General features: G+C 48.6%; 1 protein-coding gene across 2 annotated transcripts in view; it reads left to right on the top strand.

The window, feature by feature from the left end:
- NPLOC4 (NPL4 homolog, ubiquitin recognition factor) overlaps positions 1-17,936 on the top strand; it is a 61,766-nt gene that overhangs the window by 4,366 nt on the left and 39,464 nt on the right. For both annotated transcript variants that reach the window (XM_027624980.2, XM_027624979.2), the window contains exons 2-6: positions 589-669; positions 9,355-9,467; positions 14,127-14,303; positions 16,542-16,590; positions 17,333-17,427. In XM_027624980.2, the coding sequence (XP_027480781.1) occupies positions 589-669; positions 9,355-9,467; positions 14,127-14,303; positions 16,542-16,590; positions 17,333-17,427 (515 nt within the window). The remainder of the gene's footprint in view (positions 1-588; positions 670-9,354; positions 9,468-14,126; positions 14,304-16,541; positions 16,591-17,332; positions 17,428-17,936) is intronic.

The following is a 17,936-nucleotide window of genomic DNA, read 5'->3' as shown; positions in this document are numbered from 1 at the left end:
GCCAGGTGCCCTCAAAGTGAGATTTTTAAAGAACCCAGTCATTCATGATTCATGGAGGGTTTTTTTTTTTTTCCTGTTGTGTTGTTGTTTTTGTAAATCTGAAAAGTGTTTCTTTTTTTTTTTTTAAAGATTTATTTGACAGAGAGGGAGTGAGCACACAAACATGGGGAGCAGCAGAGGGAGAGGGGGAAACAGGCTCCCTGATGAGCAGGGAGCCTGACACAGGGCTCCATCCCAGGACCCTGGGATCATGACCCGACCCGAAGGCAGACGTTTAACCGACTCAGCCACCCAGGCGCCCCGAGATAACTAAGTGTTTCACATATATTCCCTGTAAATAATGGTTAAAAATTTTTCTGAGTGAAAGGACCAGAGTTGAGAGGGACTCTCAAGATGTCTTCGCATAGGTTGGTGAATCTCATACCTCTTCTTCATCTTTTAGAAATACTTGGGTGTTGCCCGGGGAAGGGTGAGGTTTGGCTCTAAGTTTCGGTGACCCAGATGCTGAAAGACTGCAGATGTTAGTCTCAGTTAGAGATCAGGAACATACTAGTCTGTGCAGTAACCACCTTGTTTCGTTTGTGACAGATAATTCGTGTCCAGTCCCCAGATGGGGTGAAGCGGATCACAGCCACAAAGAGAGAGACAGCCGCAGCGTTTTTGAAAAAGGTAGCGGTGGCTTTGGGGTTTTTGCATCTTCGTCCCTTCCTGTTACTCCCTTCCCCTCTGTACCTTCCTTCTCTTCCTCGGTCCTTGATTCTGCCCACTCCCTAGCTCACAGTCTCTTGCCTTGCTCTTCTCTGTCATGACTGGGTTGATCCAGGGTCAGATTGCGTCACAGTTGACCATGGCTTACAGCTGTGGTGGCCAAAAAGAGTCCAAAGTTGTGTGTAAGAGTAGTTCATGAGACTAGTACTGAGGAGAATGAAAAATTGGGAAAATTAGAGAGTGAAAGACTTGAATTATCCATCAAAAGAGAATTGTTAAAAATATGCATAGAGTAATCCCGCTTTATTCTTAGAAAATTAGAGCCACAGGGGGCTCCTGGGTGGCTCAGTTGGTTAAGTGTCTGACTCTTGGTCTCAGCTCAGGTCATTATCTCAGGGTCCTGGGATCGAGCTCCACGCTCAGCATGGAGTTTACTTCTCTCCTTTTTCCTCTCTTGGCCTGCGCATGCGTGTTCTCCCTCTCTCTCTCTCTTTCATCTAAATAGAAATAAAGAAAATGAGAGCCACATACACAGATCTGTTGTGAATTTATAGAATGCAATGTAAAAGAGCACAGCCAGACTTTAAAAAGGGTGACCCTGGGAGGAGAGCCCTGCAGTAAGGAGTGGCTTTTGCTTTATACTTCATAGCAGAGATCCGTAAACTATGGCTCATGGGATGACCTATTCTTCTTCCCCCTGGCACACAGATTGCATTTCCCTGACCTTTTTTCTTTTTTAATTTTATTTATTTACTTAGTCACGGGGGGAGGGGAGGGGCGGAGGGAGAAGGAGAGAGAATCTCCAGCAGACTCTGAGCTAAGTGTAGATTCCAGTGTGGGGCTCAATCTCATGACCCTGAGATCATGACCTGAGCCGAAACCAAGACTTGGTCACTTAACCGACTCAGCCACCCAGGTGCCCCTATTTTTATAAATAAAGTTTTATTGGAACGTAGCCACACTCACTGGTCTAGTTATTGTCTGGCTGCTTTTGCGCTCCAACAACAGAGCTAAGTAGTTGTGACAGAGACGGTATGGCTTGCAAAGCCAAAAATATTTACTGTGTGGCCCTTTCCAGAAAAAGTTTGCCAACCGTTACTTTTTATAGTCTGTGTTATTGGAATCTGTTGCAAACAGGTGTTACATTTGTAATAATAAGTGTTGTTTCTCATTTTCTTTTTTTGTTTTTGGTTCTCATTTTCATAAGCACATACAAGCTTTGGGGTTATAGACTGTCAGAGCCAGAGGGAATCCTAGGTGTCATGGAGTCCAGTCTTCTTATTTTCACAAAGGTGGAAACTGAGGGCCTAGGAAGTAAAGATATTTGCCAAGGATCACTGGGTTGCGATCTATTAGTGAAGCCACAACACTTATGTGGGAAATTTGGTTCCTAAAAGGTAGTTGCTGTCATGATTGCCATAGCACTGCTTGTGGGGCATATTTATAAAAATAAGAGAAAAAAGAATTAGGGGCAATAGACACCAGAGTGGAGGGTCTCTGAGTCTTTAAGAAATTTGTAATTTCCTACTCTTTGCTCTTTGAGTAGCCGCTGACTGTGGCCCACTTGCTCCTAGAGATGGTGCTAGGGTATGGTGCATGCTGGAATTCACGAGAGATCATCTGAGACCGAGACGAAGCATCAAAGCATTGTCTGTTGCTTAGACAATTGTGTGGATAAACACCAGGCATCAGAGGACTGCATGCAGTTCTTTTTTTCTCTGAGGCTTTGTGGCAGGGAATTTTCTTTTCTTTCTTTTTTTTTTTTTTTTGATAGGGAAATTTATTATTATTATTTTAAATATTTTATTTATTTGAGGGGTGCCTGGGTGGCTCAGTCATTAAGCATCTGTCTTCGGCTCAGGTCATGATCCCAGGATCGAGCCCCACAGCCCTACTACATTGGGCTCCTTGCTCTGTGGGGAGTCTGCTTCTCCCTTTGCCTGCCACTCCCCCGCTTGTGCACATGCACACTCACTCTGACAAATAAACTATTTATTTATTTATTTTTAAAGGTTTTTTTTTTTTAATTTTTTAAAATATTCTACTTACCTGACAGACAGCGAGAGAGGGAACACAGCAGGGGAGTGGGAGAGGGAGAAGCAGGCTTCCCGCCGAGCAGAGGGCCCGACGCGGGGCTCGATCCAGGACCCCGGATCATGACCCGAGCCGAAGGCAGACGCCTAACTGATTGAGCCACCCAGGCAACTTTTTTTTTTTTTTTTTTACAAGAGAACAAATCTACACCTTTATTTACTTTTCATTAAATTTAAATCCTTGAGGGACACAGCATCACATGGATTCTGTGGCCAATGGCTTTAGCGGGAAGGTTGCTTCGGAATTTGGCACGAACCGTGCCACTGTTTCCATGAGCACGAGTTACTTTTCCCCAGATTACTCTGGTTTTGTTTGGTTTGCCACCAGGAGTCACACTGTGTTGTTCTTTGCTTTGTACACATAAGCACATCTCTTGCCTAGATAGAATTCCGTTTCATCTCGAGCATAAACACCTTCGATTTTAAGAAGAGCTGTGTGCTCCCTCTGGTTCCGGAGACCCCGCTTATAGCCAGCAAAAATGGCCTTGGACCACAGCCTTCCGGGCGTTACTTGGCGTTACAGGAGTCCTGTGCCCAGCAGGCCTCCACAGACTCCAAGATGGCGGAAAAAGAACCCCAGGCAACTTTTTTTTTAAAGGTTTTATTTATTTATTTGACAGAGAGAGAGAGACAGTGAGAGAGGGAACACAAGCAGAGGGAGTAGGAGAGGGAGAAGCAGGCCTCTAGCCGAGCAGGGAGCCCGATGCGGGGCTCGATCCCAGGACCCCGGGACCATGACCTGAGCCGAAGGCAGACGCTTAACGCCTGAGCCACCCAGGCGCCCCCTAAACTAATTTTTATTTTTATTTATTTTTTTTTTTTAAGATTTTATTTATTTGAGAGAGAATGAGAGACAGAGAGCACGAAAAGGAAGAGGGTCAGAGGGAGAAGCGGGCTCCTTGTCCCCACTGAGCAGGGAGCCCGATGCGGGACTCGATCCTGGGACTCCAGGATCATGACCTGAGCCGAAGGCAGTCGCTTAACCAACTGAGCCACCCAGGCGCCCCCTAAACCAATTTTTAAAGTAAAGTAATCTCTGTACCCACCATGGGGCTTGAACTCACAACCCTGAGATCAAGAGTTGTGTGCTTCTCCAACTGAGCCAGCCGGGCACCCCCGGTCTAAACCATTTTAAGACTACAGTTCAGTCGTGTTAAGTACATTCACATTATACAGTCATTACTACCATCCATTTCCAGAACTTTTTCATCTTGCAAATCTGAAACCGTATGCATCAAACAACAGCTCCCCTTTTTTTCCCTGCCCCCAGTCCTTGGTAACTACCATTCTATTTTGTGTCTTTATGACTCCTTCAGGTCTCTTATTAAGTTGATCATACTCATCTTCGATAATTAGTAATTTGGCTATGCATACGCATAAGTGGGCTTGAAACAGACTTGTGGGTTGACCACTGTGAACGTGCTGGCTCCAGCTTGCTGTCCCCAAAATTTTAAGCCTTGATCCTGCTTTACTGTGTGGCATTATGCCCTCTTAGGAATTGCTGTTTGCAAGTATGAAGAGATGGGTGACATTGAGGAGATCTCACAGAATTCTAGAGTTGTTGGTTCTTTTAAGACCAATGGTGCTGTTCATTCTGTGGCTCCTCAGACCCTCAGCCCTTCCTGGGTTCTTCCGGCTGTGTCTTGCTCAGCAGCAGCCCCCCTTCCTCAGCTTACTGTGTGGGGCTGCTGTCACTCCCCTGCTCGGCCTAGAGGATGGCTTTGTCTTGTCCTCATTGACCTCAGCAGTCTGTGACCCACTCCTTTCTCCTTATATTTAATTTTTTTCTTTAACCATGAAGTAAAGTACATACTAAGAAATGCTTGAAAAACATGGACAGATGACTGATGGTGAAGCAAACACAGAGGTCAAGGAGGGGCATGGCCGGTGCTGCGGAGCCGGTCAGCCTTCCCCACTCCCTCGCTCCCTCCTGCGTTGGCGAGGATGGCTCCCCCGACCTGTGTTGTGCCGCCTCGGCGTGCATTCCTAAACCCTAAATTGTCGTTTTGCCTGTTTTTGAATTTAACATGATTGGAATCCTGCTATGTGTTCTTTTTTGTTACCTTTAATTATAAGTGTATTAATTTCATTCCATGCTGTGTTTCTGGTTTTATTTCATCAGTTATACACAAAGTTTACCTCAGGTGTGAAAATAAGGTTTTTAAGATTTTTAAGATCTATTTATTTAAGAGAGAGAAAGTGTGAGAGTGCGTGGGGCGGGGGCAGAGGGAGAAGGAGAGAATCTTAAGCAGACTCCACAGAGCTCAGTCTCCCGACCCTGAGATCATGACCTGAGCTGAAATCAGGAGTTGGACGCTCAAGCGACTGTGCCACCCAGGTGCCCCCGTTTTTAAGATTTTAATGATGCTGTTGTGAGACTCTGCTAAGATTTTTTCTTTTAAATGGTTGCTGCCCTGTCTTAGATTCCTGTGTCTTCAGATAAAGAACTCAAAAGTTCATAGAAGCAGTTATGGTCATGGGAGTAGCATAAAAAAGTAATAATCTATTTCTGTATCTCAGAAGTGGGATTCCACACGTGAAGTCCTAATGCTGCCTGTCATATTTGAAAATGCAGCTGGGGGCGCCTGGGTGGCGCAGTCCGTTAAGCGGCTGACTCTTGGTTTTGGCTCAGGTCATGATCGCCTGGTCGTGAGATTGAGCCCCACCTTGGGCTCCGTGCTCAGCGTGGGGTCTGCTGGAGATTCTCTCTCCCTCAGCTCCTTCCCCTGTGTGCTCTCTTGCTCTCTCTCGTGCGCATGTGCGTTCTCTCTCTCTCTCTCTGAGGTAAATAAATAAATCTTTAAAAAAAAAAAAAGCAGCTGTATCTTAGTCCTCAGGGGGAGCATAATCGTCATGTGGTCCCAGGGGACTTACCTTTATACAAAGGGCTGGCCCTACAACAGCCCCTGCCCCATTCTGGAAACTCCTTTTCATCCTGGGAGTAATGTGGTAGCTTTCATGAAGCTCACACTTCTGGCGAAAGCTTTCTCGTTTTTGGAAATAGCTTGCAGGGTGTTGGGTACAGAAAAACACGATGCGTTTGCAAAATAGCTAAAATGCCACAATTGGTTAATTTCAGTTTACATCTAAGCTATTTCAGAGAAAAGCCAAAGACATTATTTTTATTCTTTAGTCTTAACTTTTTTTGCAGTCGGGAATACAAATTTCATGGTCTTAATTGGCTGATGCTTTATTTCGTTAATGCCACTTTTAGCTTGGGACAAAAATACATGGTATCAAATACTTATTTTATTATTTTATTTATTAATTTTGTAAAAGATTTTATTTATTTATTTGGCAGAGAGAGACACAGCGAGAGAGGGAACACAAGCAGGGGGAGTGGGAGAGGGAGAAGCAGACTTCCCGCGGAGTAGGGAGCCTGATGCGGGGCTCGATCCCAGGACCCTGGGATCATGACCTGAGCCGAAGGCAGACGCTCAACGACTGAGCCACCCAGGCGTCCCTCATTTTAAGTTCATTTGATGTAAGATCTTACTTGTTTTATTTTAGTTTTTTTAAATAAAATTTTTTAAAAGCTTTTCAAAAAAAATTTTTTTAAGATTTTATTTATCTGACAGAGAGACAGCAAGAGAGGGAACACAAGCAGAGGGAGTGGGAAAGGGGGAAGCAGGCTTCCTGCTGAGCAGGGAACCCAATTTGGGGCTTGGTCCCAGGACCCTGGGCTGAAAGCAGTTGCTTAACCGACTGAGCCACTCAGGTGCCTCAGATTTTTTAAAATTTTTAAGTAATCCCTACACTCTACGTGGGGCGTGAACCCGTAACCCCAAGAACAAGAGTTGCACTCCACCGACTGAGCCAGCCAGGCGCCCCAAATCTTGTTTGTTTTAAGGACCATTTCTTATTATCACTTTGAGAATTTCAGAATGACAAGGTGGAGTTACTTGTAATCCATTCATTTAAAATCAGTAGGAAATGAGGTTAATATGTAAAGCTAATCATTAAATCAACTTTTTTTCTCATAGTAAATAAATAGTAGGTTTTATCAGTAGTTCCACATTAAAGGAGAAATGAGCTGAAAAGCAACAGGTAGAACTAGGCATAAATGTGGTATTTGGTTGACTCAGGGAAACACGGAGAGGAGCCCTCTGGTCTCATCCCTGACCTGCGTTGTCTCTGTCAGAATTCTCATGACACCCCTCCCCCCTTTATTTCTCTATTATTTATTCAAGTATAGTTGATTGCAATTCTCTTTTGAAAGCCAATCACAGAATATTTAATGTGATGGTTTCAGATTGTGTAGTTCAGAGCTCTTGTCCTTGTCTCTGCCTTATGTGTTCTTCGGTGTTTTCTCTGGCTCTGACTAGGTCTGGTGTCTTGTTCCTCAGCCTGAGGAATGTCTCCTGCCATTTACCGAAGCAGAGGCTTGCTGTTGACACGCTCCCTCAGGTTTTGTTGGCCTGAAAACGTTTTCAGTTTGCCTTTGTATTCAAAGGGTATTTTTGCCAGCTACAGAATTCTGAGTTGACAGATTTTTATTCCCTCTCAGCACTCTGAAGATGTCACTCCATTGTCTTCTGGTCCCCACTGATCTCTGGCTGTCAGCGGTTTGACCCTGACGCGTGCGCTGAGGGGTCTTTTTTTATGTACCCCACTTGGGGGGTGCTGAGCTTCCTGGATTCGCTACTCTGTGTTTGTCATCACGTTTGAGGTTTTCAGCCATTTGTTCTTCAAATACTTTTCAGTCCTTCCCTTATTTTATTGTCCTTAGGATCATTAGATACTGTCCTAGGAGTTCTTAAGGTTCTCTCCATTTTTCTTTCAAATCTTCGTCTTCAGATTGTGCAGATTCTCGTAATTTGTCTTCAGACTGATCGACTCCTCCTTCTGCATCTCCCGTCTGCTGAGAAGCCCATCCAGTGTTTCCCTTTCCGTTTCTATTTCCTGTTGTAGAATTTTTATTTGATTCCATTTTATCGTTTGTTTCTCTGCTGAGACTCCTGGTCTCTTCGTGTGTTTGCCTCTACTCTGATGACCCCTGAACTTTGAGTTACAACTTGGACTCCTCTCCTGGCCCCAGACTCAAACGCTGACTGCCTGCTGATGTCTTCCCCGGGACGCTGGGCACCACCTCAGTCTCGGTGTTGAAGGGGGCGCCTGGCCTTCCCTTAGGTCTTCTTCCTCCGTCACCTCTTCTGTGCTTCCTTACCAGTGTGGCCTTCCTCCAGGTTCTCAAACCAGAAGTCTGAACACTGCGCTGATGCCCTTCCTTTCCCTCACTCCATTCTGCCCCTCATCCCACGTTGGCGAGGGCTGTTGATTAGAAGAGCCGGAAGGTGTGCCCCTCCCTCCATCTCCGCTGGCCTGGCCTCCTCTGAGCCTGTCTCTGGGCTGCACAGCCAGCTCTCCTGTTCCTCTTCCCGCCTTCAGCAGAGTATCCATGAGAAGTTAGCCTCCTAGCTTGGCCACGCCCTGCCGTCAGCCCCTGTGGCTCCTACGGCTCCTGGGCTGGAATGCAGGCTCCTCCTATAGCCCACACGGTCCTGTCTGCCTCGCCATTCTTGTCTCCCAACCGTTTCCTTCTTCCGGGCTGGGCTGTGGCCTGACTGGCCTTATCTTCCCAGCCCCTTCCTGCCTCTCAGCCTTTGTGCTTGCTCCTCTTGCCTGCACTATTCTTTCTCTGTTCTGTGAGTAGCAGCCTCAGTCTTCTCCTCTGGGGCTCTGCTCGGACGTGCTCCTCAGAGACCTTCTCTGTCCTCCTGTCCAGAGTGGCCTCTCCCATGCTTCTCTCTCTTCCTTTCCTGCCTGGTGCTTACCTTCACCTGTAGTTCTCGTCTGTTAGCTCTCTCTCCCCCATTTGATGCTGAGGTCCTCCATGGCTGGAACCTTGTCTGTTTTTATTCGTTGTTCTGAGCATAATGGAGGTGGCACATGGGACTGCTTACTGTTTGTGGAGTTAGCGAGTGAGTGTTCACAGCACCTGGTGCAGTGCCTGGTGTGGGTACTCGTTGTCAGGACTGACTTGGTGGCACCATTCTTCACTTCTGTTTTTCTTCTCTTAGGTTTCAAAATTGGAAATTTTTAAAAAAATTTTATTTATTTATTTGAAAGAGAGAGCACAAGCAGTGGGGAAGGGTAGAGGGAGAGGCAGGCTTCCTGCTGAGCAAGGAGCCTGATGCAGGACTCGATCCCAGGACCCTGGGATCATGACCCGAACTGAAGGGAGATGCTTCACCAACTGAACCACCCAGGCGCCCCTGGAATTGGGTTTTTATAATTGATTTCAAAAGTAGAAATTAAACTTTCCAGATACAGCCATGACTTTTGTTTGCCTCAGACTCTTAAATGTGTCATGTAGTCTTCTCATTTACACAGAGCTTTGCTTCTCTTTGGCCACTTTTCTCATTTTACTTGACATCTGTGTGGGCAGTACAAATTTCCTCACGAGAGAGAAAATCGCAAGAGAAATTTGGTTCCCGAGGAGCAGTTTCTAAATTTAGTGAGCGTTGTTCTAATATCATCTGATGTGTATATGGCCAGAGTAGTGATACTCAAATATTTGTTTCAATATCTGTTTTTTTGGGGCTTGTTTTAGGTTGCAAAGGAGTTTGGCTTCCAAAATAACGGCTTCTCAGTTTACATCAATAGAAACAAGACTGGAGAGATAACAGCATCGTCGACTAAATCCCTCAGTCTGCTCAAAATCCAGTAAGTGCTGCCAGGGAGTGGGAGTGGGTGACCGCAGGGCCCATCGAGGCTGCTCGGCTCGGCCCGGCTTCCCCTCGACACCACCGTATTTCTTGTGGGGCAGTCAGCAGTCACACTGAACGTGCCGCTCCTTTTGTGCTGAGCTGATTGACTCGCAGACTGTGACATGTGTCACTGAGGAGGGAGAGTTACGGGTTCAGGGGTGTGTGTGCAGCTGCACACTCAGCACCTTCTCTGCAGGGAGGGACCTTGAACGGAGCGGTGTGCAGTTCTGCCTCGGGACTGCTGGCTGGGTCGGGGGGCTGTTGCCCACACGGTATTTCTTGGGGGGCGTGACCCCCCTCGAGCTCCTCCGAGGCGGTCAGTCACGTCAGCGAGGTGTCCGGGATGTGCAGACCTCCTCCTGCAGCTGCTCCCCGCTCTTGTAGTTTAGTGCGGCCACATCACTCGTCTGTGCGCGTCCCTGCCGCCGCGGTAGAGCTGAGCGACTGTGGCACAGACGGGGCGCGGACTGCGGGGCCGGAGAGGTTTACTCTCTGGCTCTTCGCAGAGGGTTTGCAGACTCCTGTCTGACCTGCATGCGCCCTTGGGCGTGCGCCCCTGACTGCGGTCCTCAGCGGCGGGCTCGGCACTCCACTGTCCGGGCGGGGGCAGCATGGCTGCTGCGGCCGCCGCTGGCTGCTCGCGTTGCACTTTACTGGCAGCCAGCCGGGCGCCTGCTTACCAGTCAGAATGATAGGCTGTCTTGACAATTAGTGTGGTCATTTTTAGGTTCACAAATTAGTACATCTGGGAAGAAATACGCACTTATAGCAGTCATTCATTTGTTCCTCAACAAATATTTGCTGGCACCTGCCACTTGCTGATCTCTGTAATTAGCAAAAGCTTTTCATCATTGTTGATGTCGTCTGAGGTATAGCCTTCGTTTCAGCTTGTAAAGAGCTTTTGCATCTTGAGCATCATTTCTCGCGAATGTTACGTGGCTTGTGTTCATACTCCACCACTTGGCGTCGTGTGCCTGGGGAAGTTACTTTACTGGGCCTCGCCAGCCACATCTGCAGGCGGGTGGCGGTGCCGCCTGCACGTGGTTGCACAGCGCCTTCACGGGGCGAGCTTGCAGAAGATGAGAGCTGTGTGTTTGAAAACTGTTTTGATAGAAGATACGAGCAAAGGAGGTTACAGACACCTCTGAGAGAAAGCCTTCAAACTGCAGCACTACTATGACAGTGGGTAGGACGAGGGGTAGGACGGCTCAGACATCCCGAGGGGGCATTTGGTGGGGGTCTTCCTGAGTCACCCCTGGGTGTATCTTTCCAGTGATAGTCATACTACTTCTCACTAGCTTGGGTCTACACTTGGGGGTCACGTTTGTCTTACCTTAAGCGTGTCTGGAGGAGGCAGTGATGTTCCTCTCCTTGAGCTTGGCATTGGTCTCTCTCCACTTCTGGCTTCTCTGGCAGCAGTTCAGTGTGCTGTATTCTGTTGTTCGCTTATAGGTGGTCTTCCCCCCGCCCCCCTGGCTGCTTTTAAGATTTTCTGTTTCTGTTGGGGTCCTACAGTTTCTGTCTGACTTGTCCAGGTATGGATTCCTGTTTGTTTGTTTAAATCCTACCTGATGGATATTGTATTTTTTTTTAAAAAGATTTTATTTATTTGAGAGAGAGAATGAGAGACAGAGAGCACGAGAGGGAAGAGGGTCAGAGGGTTAGAGGGAGAAGCAGACCCCCCGCTGAGCAGGGAGCCCGATGCGGGACTCAATCCCGGGACTCCAGGATCATGACCTGAGCCGAAGGCAGTCGCTTAACCAACTGAGCCACCCAGGCGCCCTGTATTTTCTTTTTTAAAGATTTTATTTATTTGACAGAGACAGCGAGAGAGGGAGCACAAGCAGGGGGAGTGGGAGAGGGAGAAGCAGGCTTCCCGCTGAGCAGGGAGCCCGACGTGGGGCTCGATCCCAGGACCCCGGGATCATGACCCGAGGAAAAGGCAGACGCCTAACAACTGAGCCACCCAGGGGCCCCGGATAGTGTATTTTCTGTACCTGCAGATCCGGTCTGGAAAATTTGTGGCCATTATCTCTTTAAATATCATTTCTCTCCAATTCTCTTTGTTGTTTCAGGGATTATATTTTTCACTTTTAAAATACTTGATTTGAGGGCACCTGGGTGGCTCAGATGGGTAAGCGTCTGCCTTCGGCTCAGGTCATGATCCCAGGGTCCTGGGATCGAGTCCCGCATCGGGCTCCCTGCTCCTTTGGAGCCTGCTTCTCCCTCTGCTTCTTTCTCTCTCTCTCTCCCTCTGTCTCTCATGAATAAATAAATAAAATCTTTAAAAAAAAAAAAAAATACTTGATTTGATTTCTTTTCAAACCTGGCTGTTAGCTCCGTGTGCTCACAGGGGCTATATTGCTCTCACACTGGCCTTCTGGGCTTCCATTGAGGACTGCTGGGCTCCTTGGGGCTCTGCCTTGGCCCGTTACACGTGCGATGCTTCCCTCTTGGGTTTCAGGGTGTCTGAGGTGCTCTTGTCTCCCCCAGGTGGAATCAGAGTGGCACTGTTGTCAGAGCTGTCCATGGGTTGTCTGGCCTGACTGTATGGGCGGGGGGTGATTTGGGAAGATTTACCCAAATCTGTGGCCCCTGCCACCCTGCTTCCCAGAAGCCCCTGTCATTTTGGGCAGCCTCTCGTTGCTTGTGCTCTCTGCATCCCGTTTCCATTGAACATTCTGTAGACATTTATATTCCACGTCTTGCAGTTCCAAATCTGAAGTCCTTGGATGTCTAATCCTGCTGTTGTTGTGTCTGCCCACTCTTGTGCATGGTGGCTTGGTTCTCTTGTACATTTGGTGACCCCTTTTTGAGAGCTTGTAATGACCAAACCTGGTTGTAGGGAGTCAGGCCGCAGCTTTTCTGTGGGGAAGCTTGCACTTGCTTCTTTTGGCACAAGGGGGCGCTGTGGACCCGGCACTCCCTCCAGTTACTTTCTCTCTGGGCTTCTAGAGCCAAGTAGCATCCCTAGTTCCACCCTGGGTGCGTGGCAGAGCAGACTCTCAGAGGTGACTGTTTTCCCTGCTGAACAGTGAGTTCAGGAAGGCGGGATTCCTCCTTGGTTCCTATTTTCAGCTGGTCAGCAGCCTGCTTCGGGTAGGCAGGCCCACAGACTCACCTCCTGGTGTCCATAAAATGACCATGTAAGCCAAGCTCAGGGCTTCTGTAGGGCAGTGTTCTCTCGCCTTACTTTCCTTACTTTCGTTAGAGCTCCGCGGTGCGTGGAGAACATAGCTGTTCAAACTGACAGCAGCTGAGCCGTGTGTTCTGTAGCTGGGGGGTGTTGAGGAATGTCTGGTCCGTTGCTAGAAATGGAGGTCTCTACCTACAGTTTGGCAGTTTTATCACCCTTAAATTATGGAAGAAAGAAGAGGAGAGAACAGACCTATTGAAGAGCTACAGCCAAGCCTCTTAGTGTCCCGTGTCTTTGGTGTTTGCTCTCAAGGCCTGCCCCCCCTCCCCCCCGCTTCAGTTTGTTGGGTCGGGGCTGCAGCAGGCTGTTCCTTCCGTGTGTGTTATTGACAGCAGTTAAGTATTTACCAAATGGTAGTGCTGCAGCTTTTCCTCCAAGACCGAGGTTGATTTTAGTGTTATAGATCCTCTCTGTGGGCGTGGGAGCCCACGCTGCTTCTGTCCACCCCTTGGAAGTGGGAGCGTCTCACGCCTGGGTCTCGTTGGTCTGGCCGTGGTAACCAGGTCCCGCAGTGAGCCAGCAGTGTGAGTGAGCAAGGAAAGAGCATGACTTACATGGAAATGACAGAAAATCAAACACTGCTGTTTGAACTGTGAATTGTGCAGCCGGTTTGGAAAGCAGCACATCAGCGACATCAAAAACAAAACCCTCCTTCCAGTAGGGCCACTCCTGGAAATGTGCCCTGTAGAAGTAAAAACACACAGCCGCCTGTCTTTGGGCCTTTCCTCAAGTGCACTTGGTGGTGGTAGAAACCTGTTGGTAGCACACGTGCCGTCGGTGTGGGAGCGCTGGTGTCCCGTGACGGGTTGGGCTTGCTGCAGAGTGCTGTACCACCACCGGAAGCGGTGATTAGATGCAGACCCCGTGTTTGGAGGGATCTGGGGTGACATATTGTTGAATGAGAAAAGCAAATGCAAAACCTTATGTCTTTGATAATCTCATCTTTGTCAGCAGCGTCATACAATGTGTACACGTGTGTGGGGGGCTGTGAGCGAAGAGAAAGAAGCGGAAGGCTGTGTACTAGGTAGATGAAGTGTTGGGCTGCTCAATAGTAGACGGTAAGGAATGAACAAGGGGAAGGAGTGTCAACCCCAGAAGGAGAAGCAGGAGGAACACGGCCTACAGGCTAAGTGTGTATGTTGTGGCCATATTTCATCTGTGTGGAATCCGATGGGCATATGGGTGTTTTACAGCAGAAAACCCACTCTGACCTTTAGAACACTAGGGAGTGTAGGAGAGATGTGAAGGGAGAATTCTGGTCTCTTACAATTAGAGGCCTCATTATTCAGGCTTTTAGGGAGGTTGGCATTTGCCTCTTGGATGTCAGAGACCCTCACATGATGGTGAGCAGCTCCTCTGTGCAGCCTAGGTTGTGGGAGGATAGAAGGCAGGCCCTGCCCTGTGTTTGTCGTCTGATAGGCATGGAGATCTGCTGTTCCTGTTTCCCTCGGGCCTCGCTGGACCCTCCTCGGAAATGGAGACGTCAGCCCCGCTGGGGCTGAAGGCCTGCGGTGCTCCCAGCGTGGTGGAGGATGAGATCGACCAGTACCTCAGCAAGCAGGATGGGAAGATTTATAGAAGCCGCGACCCACAACTGTAAGTCTCTGTCGGGGTCCGGTCCCAGTTGTGCTGACTTTAATGGCTCAGGAGGTGAGATGTTTGAAATGTGCCCTGTTTGAGTATCTACTGAAGAAACACAAGTTTTGAGTTTGGCGCATTGGGCTTTAGCAGGTGTATGGTGGGGCAAGAGTAGGGAAACGGGGAAGAGGTGATGCTAGGCACCTACCAGTGCAAGGTGCTTTTTCAGGTCACCTTGTTGGATTATAGTCAGGAAGTGCTGGCATCATATGCGCAGCGCGTTCTTCCCATTCTTTTCAATGGCTGCTTCATGTGCTGAACATGCTGCTCCTTCTTCGAATATTTACCCTTCACCTAGGGTTATGTGAAAAGGTTATGCTGGGGTACGTTTCTGTATTTGTGATTTTTTGCAGTTCTTTTTATTTTTAAAAAAAATTCTTTAAGTTTTTTGAAGCTTACTTTTATTTATTTATTTATTTATTTATTTATTTGACAGAGACACAGCGAGAGAGGGAACACAAGCAGGGGGAGGGGCAGAGGGAGAAGCAGGCCTCCCGCCGAGCAGGGAGCCCGATGCGGGGCTCCATCCCAGGACCCCGGGACCATGACCCGAGCCGAAGGCAGACGCCTAACGACTGAGCCACCCAGGCGCCCCAAAGATTTCTTTATCTTAGCGGGAGAGAGAGCGTGCACATGGCGCATGTGTGTGGGGGAGGGGCAGAGGGAGAGAGAATCTCAAGCAGACTCCCACTGAGCGTGGAGCTGGATGTGGGGCTTGATCCATGACCCTGAGATCGTGACCTGAGCTGAAATCAAGAGTTGGATGCTTCAGCAACTGAGCTGCCCAGATGCCCCTGTAGTTCTTTTTGAAGAAACCGGTTAGAAACACCTGAGTTTACACTCAGTGATGTGAAATGTCTGAGTGAAGGTTGTTTGTCTCTGCAGTAGAGCCTTTTGTAACCGCATCACTCTGTAAACATGATGGGGTGCTGACATTGAGATACTGGGGTTCTAAGTGCTGCATTAGCAACTTGTGTGTCTTAGATTCAAGAGCCCCAGATGGCGCTCTGCTGCGCCCGGTTCGGAGCCACTTCGTGGCCATCGCCGTCAGCCCACGTACCCCTTCTGTTTGCATTTCCTCCCAGGGAACTCATGCTGGCTCCCCCCACGATCTGTGTCTTGGAGGCTTCAGTAGGAATGTTTTAAGAGGGTGCTTGTGTGCATGTGTGCGTGCGTTCTGGCCTGCCGTCTGTAAGAGCCTGGCTGTTAGGAGACACAGGCCATCTCTGCTCAGAAGTGTAGAATGCACATGCGTCCAGGAGTTGTGACCCCATTTAGAAAAGGGTCCTGTCGAGCCCAGAGGGACAGCCACTCAGCTTTCCCACCAGCCATCAGCACCCTCCTCATCTGAGCACATCATGCTGCTACATCGTACGTGTGGAGCTTCTACAGCTTCTCTGACTGAAGTCACTAAAACCCAGAGAACCAGGCATCTTCATGCTTTTCCCAAAACCTGCACAAAATGGGTGTTTCTCAAACTGGAGTTCCTTCTGTCCCACTGACAAGGCTTTTTGCCACATCCACATCCCGACTTCCTCAGTGTTTACTTAACATCTATTTAAATCAGTTTTAGTCCATTCACTTTTATTTAGTGTCATCTTAAGCCGTTAATATCCGTAGGGTTGACGTGCTGGACGGTTTTTTCTAATACAAATCAAAATAAATACCAAATTATATTAAAAAATGCTCACGTGGGCTCCTGGGTGGCTCAGTCTGCCTTCGGCTTGGGTCATGATCCTGGGGTCCTGGGGTCCTGGGATTGAGCCCCGCATCGGGCTCCCTGCTCTGCGGGAAGCCTGCTTCTCCCTCTCCCACTCCCCCTGCGTGTGTTCCCTCTCGCAATGTCTCTCTCTGTCAAAAAAAATAATAAAATATTTTTAAAAAATGCTCACGTACCATCTAAAACAATTCTACACGGGGGTGCCTGGCAGGCTATCGTAGAGCATGAGACTTCTGATTTGGGCTCATGAGTTCGAGCCCCACTGTGGGCGTTGAGTTTACTCAAAAATAAATAAATAAATAAATAATAAATAAATAATAAATAAATAAATAAATGAAATAAAAAAAATAGTTCCACACAGGTAGGAAAATGCTGTGAAGGGCGGCATACGTTATAAACATGAAAACCGTCGGGGGGCAGCAGCAGGAGAGCGGGCGTGCTAATTGCTGTGTGTTTCTCTTGCCCTGTGCTCTTAGGTGCCGACACGGCCCCTTGGGGAAATGTGTGCACTGTGTTCCACTCGAGGTGAGAGCTGGTGCAGCGTGCGTTCCGGGCTCGCGGGAGGGGCTGCTCCTCAGAGCACATCAGAACTTTCCCTGCGCCCCTGCGCTGGGTCTGTTTGTTGCCCTGGGCCTCGCGTCCCCACTCGTGCAAGTGGCTTCAGGAGGACGAGCCTTTATTTGTGGGACTGACCTTCTGGGTGGATTGCGGATGGCTGGAGCGTCTGGGTTGCTGTGAGCAAGGGGCAGCACTTGCAGTGGGCTCCCTGGGCAATCCTTTTAAAACCTGACACAAAGCTGGGGCTGGCGGTTTCTGTGCTTGTCATTGTTTTGATTTACTTTTCCCCCGAGTCCTCCTACTCATTCGTCCTGGTGAGATTGAAAGTTACCATAATAATGCTGACTGGTAACTGGTGAATGCTGAATTTACAGCAGCAAGGCCAACCTGATTTTCTTCATGAGCCTCCTCTTCATTTTATGGGCTACTTTTTTTTCCCCCCCAAATTTTCCTAATATTTACTTGACCTAGAGCATTTTGTATTTAATAGAGATTCATTTTAATCTTAGAGAAATAACTGGTACGCAAAGAAACCTTTGGTTCTGACCTGGAATGATAAGTGAGAACCAAGGGCCCATCCTCTCCCACTGCTCTCCACGGGAGCTGGCTGGGTCTCTCCCTGCGTGCAGCAGCGGCTTGGCTGCCCGCCTCTCCTTGCCTCGAGACGCCAGCAGGTGCGTGACCGTACTGACTGTGTGTGTTTTGGCAGCCATTTGACGAGGACTACCTGAACCATCTTGAACCTCCTGTGAAGCACATGTCCTTCCACGCCTACATCCGAAAGCTGACCGGGGGGGCCGACAAGTAAGCAACTTGAGCGCAGTTAGGCTGTGCCGATGTGGCTTTGGCGTGTAGAAGTCCCTTTTATGTATCTGGCAGGTGTTGCTTAAAGCCTGTGAGCATACGAATGAGAACAGCAAAGATCAGGGTCTGGGCACAGAGCACTTGAGTTCGTGACTTTTGGCACAGATTCTAGAAAAGGAGTGGGGTGGAGACTCTGACGCCCTGTTGTCATCCACATGCCCAGCGTGTTGGGCAGATGCCAGGCTGGCAGTGGCCACTGGAGGCCCCTGGGGAACATCCCAGACTTCCCGCAGGCATGTGGTGCTCTGGCAACTTAGGTGTATGTGAAGGCAGATGAGATATGGTATGATGGTGGTCAGAGCTCATCCTCTGCTTTTCGGAAAAACTGAACCACCCCGTGGTTGTCATCTCGGCTCACCTATTCCACAGCCCCCATCAGCCCTTTGCCCTGGAGCTGGCCCCTTTATCAGCTTGATTTCACAGCCATCACAGGGGCTGGAGCAACTGTG

Source organism: Zalophus californianus, chromosome 16 (genome assembly GCF_009762305.2).
Source record: "Zalophus californianus isolate mZalCal1 chromosome 16, mZalCal1.pri.v2, whole genome shotgun sequence".
NCBI classification, from domain to species: domain Eukaryota; kingdom Metazoa; phylum Chordata; class Mammalia; order Carnivora; family Otariidae; genus Zalophus; species Zalophus californianus.
The sequence above is the reverse complement of the archived record's forward strand: the minus strand, read 5'-3'. Positions and strand labels throughout refer to the sequence as shown.